At 40.9% G+C, this 9,828-nt stretch overlaps 1 protein-coding gene across 1 annotated transcript; it reads left to right on the forward strand.

The window, feature by feature from the left end:
* The first annotated feature begins 442 nt into the window (after nucleotides 1-442).
* LOC135257322 (xaa-Arg dipeptidase-like) lies at nucleotides 443-7,325 on the forward strand. The gene is made up of 7 exons (XM_064339940.1): nucleotides 443-1,217; nucleotides 3,207-3,355; nucleotides 4,407-4,549; nucleotides 5,095-5,249; nucleotides 5,500-5,635; nucleotides 6,322-6,429; nucleotides 6,881-7,325. Exons 1-7 carry the CDS (start codon nucleotides 792-794, stop codon nucleotides 7,087-7,089), a joined length of 1,326 nt encoding a protein of 441 aa, XP_064196010.1. The 5' UTR covers nucleotides 443-791; the 3' UTR covers nucleotides 7,090-7,325.
* Nucleotides 7,326-9,828: the final 2,503 nt, after the last annotated feature.

Consider the following 9,828-nt stretch of genomic DNA (forward strand, 5'->3'; position numbering starts at 1 on the left):
TAGGCAAAACATTTCGATTATTATTATTATTGTCAATAAAGGACGGTATAGTACGTTCTGTGGAACGACGTGTAGATAGTAAGGGGGGAATAACCGTTGCATTAGTTATACACATTTATTATGAGTATAATTCAGGTGGTGCAAAATAGTCCTTGGCTATATACATAAATACGCCCGTTGTTTTAGGAAGGTTCGTCAAATTCTGGGAACGTTAATATTTTTTTCACAGTACCGAATTAGATTGCAGCTACAATAAACAAACACCTTTGCGCAACTTCACAGATACATTCAACTAGTCGCGAGTAGAAATATCGAGAATGGCTTCCATGAACTTGTAGTTCTGAACGTAACACTCCTGCAGTGCTGCTTTACGTCGTGAACTCCCTTAACCATACTGCATTGCGTATGGCAGCATGTGGTTGGGGTCGTAAATACAGACCGTGCACATTCCAGGAAGCATTGCACCGCGGTATTTCGTAGGGTACAGCCAGTGAATCCTTTGCGAAACACCTAGGAAGATGAAGTTTATGCCTTTGTAAACAGATAACTGCTGACATTCATTGACTACCTACTTTTAACAAGATATACATTTCCTCCTTACCATAAACATTATTTCCTATTGTATAGCTAAGATATATTGCGTGCACGCTTCCCTTTGTAGATATTTCTCACTGCTTTACGTGAGAAATAACAACTTAACATCAACAGCTTCTGTCAAGAAATCTCGCAGATAAAGACTGCTTCTAGTAATTTACGACTGCGAACACTTTCGCTGCGGTTGACTGTTGACCATGGCAGCACAGTTCAGTGGCGTATCTCAAGAAAAACTACGACAGTGGAAACAAAAAGCCGGTGGCTATATAGACGAAGCCAAGGATAAGCTCAATGCTCTTAGTAAAGACATATGGAACTGTTCAGAGCTTGCTTATGAGGAAAAACTGTCACACGACAGACTTGTACGCTTCTTCACCGACGAACAGGGATGGACAGTAGAGAGTCACTACAAACTGGAAACAGCATTTCGGGCGACTTGGGGACCCGTTGGTGGCAAAGAGGGCGATGTCATTGTTAATGTTGGTATGCTTTGTGAATACGATGCATTGCCCGGCATTGGACATGCATGCGGACATAACCTTATCGCAGAAGTGGGTGCTGCAGCAGCCCTCGGCCTGAAGGGTTTGCTGGAAAGTATATCGGATTGTCCTGTGCGCATCAAGGTAAGATGTGTGGACAATTTTTTCCAGTTAATTATTGTATTTAGTAGCCTGTATAACACCATAAAGTACGTTGTAATCTTTAAATTCTTCTGCCCAATTCTTTCCCTGAAGCGTTACGTTACAGTAAGGCTTTATTTGCATGTATAGCGTTTCTATCGAAAATCTACGTATAGCATTTGTTGTTTAAGTGAACTTTCCTTATTTTCCAGAGAGTATACTTTTTAATCCTAAAAGAACACACTTTTGTCCTTCGTTGAAGTGGATTGAGTCACAGGATTGAATTTTGTATTATTTTGAATAGCAAAATTACAGAAGCTAAGTAGGCTATACATTAACCATTCATGCCACAATATAACTAGTTTTGTTTTGTTCATCTTGACTTGAACAAGCTTTTTATTTGCCTGAACAAGGCTTTTCTCTAGGGGGAAGACTGCAAGCTTCTGACGATCGGGTTGGGGCATCTTGCCTTCAGCTGTAGTCCTAAAGCGCAACGCTGTGAAGGTTCTGTCATGCATCTTAGCAGTCTATAGAGTCAAAAACACCATCACATAGAGCTCTTTTAAAGTTGTTTCATCGTCATTCCATGTTTGGAACAGCGGATTGTTGCATTCATATGATGTCAATTTAAAATGAGGGGGCAGGCAAATAATAGTACTGCACACACTGCATTGTAGCGTATTGCGAGTATGTTAGTAGGGGTTTGACTAATGAGCTTTTGCGTTATAATATTTTTGGATTGTGGCACCTTCAAACGGGTAAAATGTCGTTAGATTTTGTGCAGCCAACTGGGTTGTTTGTCATTCTTCTACATCATACGTCACTAATCTAGTTATCATTTTGTGCATTTGTTCAAAGGTTAAACCCCTGTGGTTATTATTGTAGGAGAGCTTGTAAAACATTTATACTGAAAACGTCACAGTGTCTAGAGCAGAGTACTGCAGTCTTATTCATGGTCAACTTATTTATTGTCAACTCTCCATATCACTGCTTTAAGGCAATGTGACAGTTGATCTTGGCAGCATCAGTACTGGCAGTACATATAAAATGCATTAATTGCAATGTAAGTGATTTTTAAGCACATTTTTCTGTCCATTGTTTCTTTCAGAAGAATAAATATGTTAAAAGTCAGTTGGGAATGATGTCATCCCAGACATCAGGTTTCTCATTGATGGTTTCAGTGTAAAATTTATGTTACCTGAGGTTAGACTTAGATTACAGTGATGTGCAGTCTTTCCCTCAAAACTGTAATTGAGGGCTGTTATGATCACGTCTGTACTGACATCATACAGTATGTATCAGAACTAACCAACATACTGTTTGATATAGTAAACAATACACATCATTGTAGCTACAAACAGGAGTACTGGTAGTTACAACCGTGGGTTATATATATTAAGTTACATATAAAATAACTTATTAACTACATATATATGTGTCAATATGTATGTAATGACATTGAAACCACTTTTGGAAGGGATGTGTGCTTTAGTGGAACAGGAACACAAACAGGATTTGTGTGGCTGACTTAAGATTTTGAGTGCGCATTCATTTTCTGCTGCGTCACGTCCATGGAGAGGTGCACAACCTCGCAACTTCAAAGCGAACATTATAGGTATTTGTAATATGTCCTGCACGTTACTTAGTAACATAAAGTACATCTTACACTATCTAGTCACACAGTAGGATATTACTAAGGAAGAAATTCAGATTTTGGGACTTCATTAAGACCGCAGCGGATTTGAATCTATGACCATCGAAATGTCTCATTCTCTAAGTCTAATGTTAACTTTTTAATGAGGAGAATGGACATTCTTCCTGGAGTGGCTAGGACCTGTATGTATATAGAGACAGCACGTATGCAGTAATGACTTCTATACTGTAGCTCTCAGTAGAAGTTCATAAAGAGACTACTTTAGAGGGGCACGGCATTCGAAGAGCGAGCCTCCCCATACCTAAGTGACTGAACGCCCTCCTGTCTTCTTTCTCTAGGTGACGGTGCTGGGAACCCCCGCAGAGGAGGTCGGCGGGGGCAAGATCGACTTGATTCAGGCTAGGGCCTTCGAGGGAATGGACGTGGTGTTCATGGCCCACCCTTCCCAGGAGGATGCCCCTTACCTCCCTGATGTGGCTGAGCACGAGTAAGTGTGCATCATCACACTGATCACAAATATTGGCTTCCACTTTGAACTTGGGATATATTAAACATACTCAGGGATTTAAGTGTATGTAGAAATGTAATAAAAATGTAACAGATGATTCTGGCCATGTTTTATAAAATGGAAAACAAAGAATACTGGCTTATTTATTGTTCTTGGGAAGAACCCAAGTGAACAGAGTAAGCTATGCTAAATTTATTTTCAAGTTTTTGTTAAAAGCAAAGTTGGTTAAATTCTGAATTCATGTCATTTGCTTGCTGCTGGCAATACTTGCACCCAGCTGGTGCAATAGTAAAAGCATAAATTGCTCCACACAGCTCAGCATAGACATGACCCTGGTAACAGTGTTGCTATAACACCATGTACACCAGTCCAGAGTATCCCAGTGCTACACTGATGGGTTTATTTTTAGAGAACAGGATTATTGGTCTGTTTGCTTGAAATGCAGCCATAGGTGGAGGCAACATATCATCTAGAACATTCTGAAGTCAAAGAGCCATTCATAGACAGAAACTATGAGCTCCATTCATACTGTATTACTGCCTTAACAATTACAGTTCTAAGTTTATACCAGTCTATTTGAGCAACTTGCTTGTGGAAGGTACCACTTCCCTCTGCCTGTGACAATCTGAGAATGGATTGATAATGGGCAAATCTTTTCCGGATGAACACAAAATGGCTTGGACTTAATGGCTTTAAACCTACCCCACCAATAAGACCTGGATTCAATCAACAATCACAGTTTGAGGACTTCAACAGTGACCAAAACTAACTTGCCGGGCTTTGATTGTATAGAAAAGCTTTCACGCTAATTTCATTTCAAGTCAAATTTAGGAGAAGTGTGGATTGAGTCCAAACATAGCGCTCTGACAGAGTAAGGGGACCTGCCCAGTGAGCGAATCATCGGCGAGGGCTCGACACGTATTGGCGTTTATGGCCGTGTGTTTGCGAGGCCCGAGGAGTTCTGAGTAACCTGTCTCAGAATAACCCCGCAGCGTCGGGGCGCCGCCCCCCTCCCCGGTTTTATTTTCAGCGTGACGGTGAAGTACCACGGGAAGGCCTCGCACGCCGCCGCCTACCCCTGGGAGGGGGTCAACGCGCTGGACGCAGCTGTCCTGGCTTACAACAACCTCTCTGTGCTCAGGCAGCAGCTGAAGCCCGACTGGAGGCTCCACGGTGAGGCCATCTCCAGCTGGGCAGCGTAGAGTTGGCACGAGCTCGCTGCAGCACTGAAACAGTATTTTAAGGCGATTAAACTGTGGTAATGATTAATTCAGATTCGATCTTGTACCTTATCGAACCTGTGCTTCACAGTTGTTCCGCTGACCTTTGGTATGCACTTATTGCGCGTCGCTGTGGATAAAAGCGTCAGCCAAATAAATGTAATGTAATGATAACGTGTTTTCCATTGTGCAGTACAGTGGACTTTGCTACAAACTTACCTGTTTGGAAGTCACACATTAGTGCATCAAATTAACCTGTTTGGGAGTCATTACGCATTAAAAACCACATTGGACTGTTAAACATCAAAGACTAACCCTTGTGCTAAACTAACCCTTTCCCAAGCTCCTAAGCATAGTGCTAATCTTGCCTCATCCCTAACACTTACGTTGTTTTTCTCTGAAAAAAGTATTTAACTTAACAAATGTCAAAATATATAAGCATATACACGTATAAATACCAGAAATCCAAGAGCTCTCCCATGTGATTCTGTACTGTAGGTATCATTAAGCATGGTGGGGTAAAGCCCAACATCATCCCAGCCTACTCTGAGCTGGAGTTCTACCTTCGCGCCCCCAAGCGTTACGACCTGCCAGTCATCAGAACCAAGGCAGAGATGTGCTTCAGATCTGCCGCCATGGCAACTGGTTGCCAGGTATGCCTGAAGTGCTGGATGGAAAATATAAAATCACAATATTATAATCTCGTGACCACTGGTAATACTATACACATATGTGTATTCGGTATGTAATATGCAGTTTTACCACTTTTTAGAAATATACATACGTGGTATACATGGTATATCCCCCATGAATGACCATTGACCAGTCAACAAATTCAGCAAAACGAGGTGAGCTATAAAAAATAAAGCCGTTGTTCCTCTTCTTCTCCGCTGCTTTCTGTAGGTGGAGATGCAGTATGCCAAGCACGAGTACCATAATATCCTCCGTAACACCACCCTGGACGGGCTGTACCAGAAGAACGGAGAGGCCCTGGGTATTGACTTCACCACAGACCAGGAGGTGTTGACGATGTCCTCTGGTAAGAGGAAACCGCCGGGCGCTTCTTCCCCGCTCGTACGACAACAAGAAAGGGGATACAACCATTTGAAAAATGTGTTTACAGTACTACTGCAGGGCCATCGGTCTCGGGTTTCAGATGAGTTGCACTGGCACGAGAGAACACGTGGTAATTGGTGCACAGCTTGCACCTGCTGCAAGGAAATATTTAGGTCAGTGGTTACAACATGCTGCCATGAGGGGGCGCTTTGCCTTCCCGTGCGCACTCGGGTCACATGTGGACATTTTCAGCAGCCGCTGCCAAAATGGAAAGAGAGGCTGCAGCCTGAAATGTCTCAGTGGATACTCTAGCTATTGTGAGACAAATCCCTGTGACTGTGTCTGGTGCAAGCTTCCTGGCTGTGACGCGTTCACTGCAAGGCAAGCATATTTTACTGCAGTGTCTGCCTGAGCAGTTAGTTCATGTTATTTCAATGGAAAAGAGACTGATTGTAAGAGGAACTGGTGTTAGGTGTAATGAAAAGGGAACCCACGGGGATGCTGTATCCCTCAGGCGTGAACAGTGCACATCCTTTAAAATGTCTGAATACAACCAGCCACGAGGATGGAGTCATTTTCTCATGTTATGTTTTTGCTTTCAGGTTGCTTTCTTTTTTAAGACAAAAGCTGAGTAGAGTGACAGCTAAAATCTTGTGCGATCTCCCGCAGGCTCCACCGATTTTGGAAATGTGACTTATGTCGTTCCTGGGATCCACCCCTACTTCTACATTGGCTCTGAGGCCCTGAATCACACCGAGGAGTATACTGTTGCAGCTGGTATGTTTAGACACAGAACAGATGCGTCCGTTTTTCTGCCAAACTCCACTGGCATAACCAATAAGCTCTCTAAAGGGTGTAGTCTTTCATCCAAAAAAATAGGAACCATAGTCTATAGGAGGGTTACTCAACTTCAGGTCCTGCATGCTGCAATATTTGCAGGTATTTGCTTCAACTGTATACTACACCACCAGCTAACTTCCTGAACCAGGGAGGTAGATTAATGAGATCGTATGGTGTAGTGCATGGTTGGAGCACATTTGTGAGGACACTATGGCCCGCAGGACTTGGAGTTCAGTAGCGCTGGCCTATAGTACATGGCAACTTTATGTAGAATTGACCAATCAAAACACATTTCACGGCCTTACTCTTTGAAAGTGTTCCGTGTTTTTTCCTTGTAAAGTTTGTCCTCTGAGGTGTTTGTTTTGGTGGTGTTTCCTAAATGCTGCAGGAGCTGAGAATGCCCAGTTCTACACCCTGCGGACGGCCAAGGCCCTGGCCATGACCGCCCTGGACGTGCTGTTCTGCCCCGGAATGCTGCAGCGGGTTCGGGAGGAGTTCAGCGAGGCTGTGCTGAAGGAGGAGAGGGAGAGGAAGAGGAGGGAGAGCGGAGAAGGCCCACAGCCGAAGCACTGCGGGGGGGCGGCCGGGCTGCGCTGAAGCGGCAGTGGCAGCGGCAGCGGCACCGTCCGCCACGGCACTCCACATGCACACCCCCCGCCCCTCGGCTCGTTCCATTCTCAGTAAGACCACTCTGTCCTCACAACCAGATTCGCTCGCAAGCACGTGCAGGTCCTACTCCTTTTCAGTGCCAACTTCTGCAAAATCGGCAAAATGTGACAAAAAAAAAAATCAACACTACGCTTTGAATTTTGTGTGAAAATTAAGTAGGGATGCACCGAAATGAATGAAATTTTCTGGCCGATACTGATTTCCGATTATATGGGGTGGTGCAAATTGCTAGTTAATCAGCAGATGCCGATCATTGGCCGATATATCGCCGTATCTCTAAAATTAAGGACAAATGTTCATTTAATTCAGACCTCTGTATTTCTGTCCTTCCATATCTGTTGCAGCTCTGCAGGTATACTTGCCAGGCAGCTCAGTGAGGTTTGAAAACCAAATTATCATATGTAGTATATGGTACTGGCACTGGCACTGTGATTGAAGAAGTTTAGTACTTTTACAACTGATCTGTGCCCTTTCTTCTGTTGTTGTTTTTCAGAGCCATTTTCATCTGTGAAAATGTAGCCTATTGCTGTTATCTTCTTGACCATGAGTAGTAATGACATTATGTGACCATCGGTAATTTGAAATAACATATACAAGCGATTTTTTTTGTGTGTTATAATTTTATGTAGAATACAGGACAAATAAATACCTGTCCATGCTAAAATTTCCAGTAATATACATTGTACTGCTCAATTATGTTGGTGTGAACTACTATGAGCTAATGTATAGTAGTTTTTTTTTTTAAAAACAAACAAAAATGCTTATTATTTTTTCACTTTTGTTTTATGTTGATATTACATATTACATTTATGACAAAAAGAGAAATTGTTGCCAAATATTGCATTAATCGTCAAACAAGCTTGTTTAGAAATGCAATGTTTCTATAATTTGTGCCAGTACTGTAAGTCTTTTGGAGGGGTGCAAAACCGCTATGCTAACATTTGTGCAAGCCTGTAATGGGGGTACAATATTTCACAATAAAATATAAGCACCCTGAATAATAGCATCTGCTAAAAAAAAAAAAAAATATATATATATATATATATAGATTATCACAGTCACCCCATGTTTCAGCAGCACCCAGCGAGGTCATAAATACAATGTTGACAGGATGGTAGGACTTATTTGATGGTTGAAACTCATGGTACTACCACTCAAGTGGGTATAAGCGCTTGTGTGTTTGTACAGGCAATGTAAAAACTGTTCAGGTAGAATGTAATGTTTCATTAAGCTATACCGTTGAATGATAACACTATTAATTGAATGCTATCTTTTAATAAAGCATTGCAAAAAAAAAACCATTTTGCTTGATTTCATTTTTCCAAGTCTTTACAGGTGGTCTGTGCTAATGTGTTAGTCTCACAGGATTTTGCCCTTGAAACCATAACTTATCTGAATTTCCCTGATTTGCATGAAGAATGTTTTAGAACCTGTTTTCAGTTAAGCTCGTGTTTGAGAGGTTTTCCCAGTAACATATTTTTCAGAGTAGGACTCATATAACTCTAATTATGTTTACATATTTTTGTAGCTTTTCCCACATTTTTCCTAGATGATGGTGTTTGGGCAATCAACTATAAAAAGTCTCTTTTTTTCCTGTCGGTGTTCAGGCTGGTTAGTTTTGTCATTTACCAATGCCAGGTGAAGAAAACTGCATACAAATAGTTCTTGCCAGTTACTGGTTTTATTTGCTGTTTTTATCCTCTGGTGTCTTTAACAGTACGTTGTATAGAAAAGTAGGAAACTAAGCAGAACGCTACTGTTCTATGGAATGAATGTCTCTATAATACAGCCACAACATGATACAAACTGTCAAACTGTTAAAATAAAATGTTTTTACTTGGTATATATTGCACAGAAAAACTAAAAAAGTGACTTGTTAAAAAAAGTATCAAAAATGGCTTAATGTAACATGTATTCAATAATGGGCACATGATCTCCACGCATATTTTAAAAAAATGATAAACAAAAATGTGTAGGTAAGATTATTCTTGATTTACATATTTATCTCATCATATGGCCCCATACAGACAGTAATTAGGCCTGCTAAACATAACAGGGTTCTTCAATAATGTACTGTGGAGAAAGACAAGGCAGTAATTCCTTAAGTATCCTCAAGGGAGCTTATCGTTTCCAACAAAAAATGCAATGTGTTTTTGGGAAATCTGAATTCTGTCAGACTAGCAGAATGCATATTGACTATGAATGCATGAATTTGCCATGCACAATAAATGAAAGATTTCCAGTATATCCAGTTTTGAGATAATAGTTTTGAGCTTCCATTACGCAAATAGATTTTTGGTCTTATCCATGAAAATAGCCACTTTGAAACAGGTGTCTTGTGCTTATTTGGTGACTGGTGTGTAATGATTGAATGAATGGTTTTAAAAAACTTTCTTTAAACAGTACAGTAGCTCAGTCAGTCAGTTTTGATCAAAAGATGTGTCGTGTTTAGTTAAACACTTATTCACTTATTCAAGCTTATTCAGAATTATTTTTCTTAAGTTTGTGAAAAAATAAAATTTTGAAGAAAAAATAGGATTATAGAGAGGTATTTGTAAAAAAAAACTGCTGATGAATTAGTGTCAGCAAGTAATAAACTTTCAGAACATAAATATGACTAGCATTGCATACATCATCTTAAATAATAAAACATATATGTGACATATT

Source organism: Anguilla rostrata, chromosome 6 (genome assembly GCF_018555375.3).
Source record: "Anguilla rostrata isolate EN2019 chromosome 6, ASM1855537v3, whole genome shotgun sequence".
Taxonomy (NCBI): domain Eukaryota; kingdom Metazoa; phylum Chordata; class Actinopteri; order Anguilliformes; family Anguillidae; genus Anguilla; species Anguilla rostrata.

Coding starts and splice junctions, on each gene's coding strand:
- LOC135257322 (XM_064339940.1), top strand. CDS start 792: ATGGCAGCACAGTTCAGTGGCGTATCTCAAGAAAAACTACGACAGTGG. Junction 5,250..5,499: donor CCATGGCAACTGGTTGCCAG/GTATGCCTGAAG, acceptor TGCTTTCTGTAG/GTGGAGATGCAGTATGCCAA. Junction 6,430..6,880: donor GGAGTATACTGTTGCAGCTG/GTATGTTTAGAC, acceptor TAAATGCTGCAG/GAGCTGAGAATGCCCAGTTC.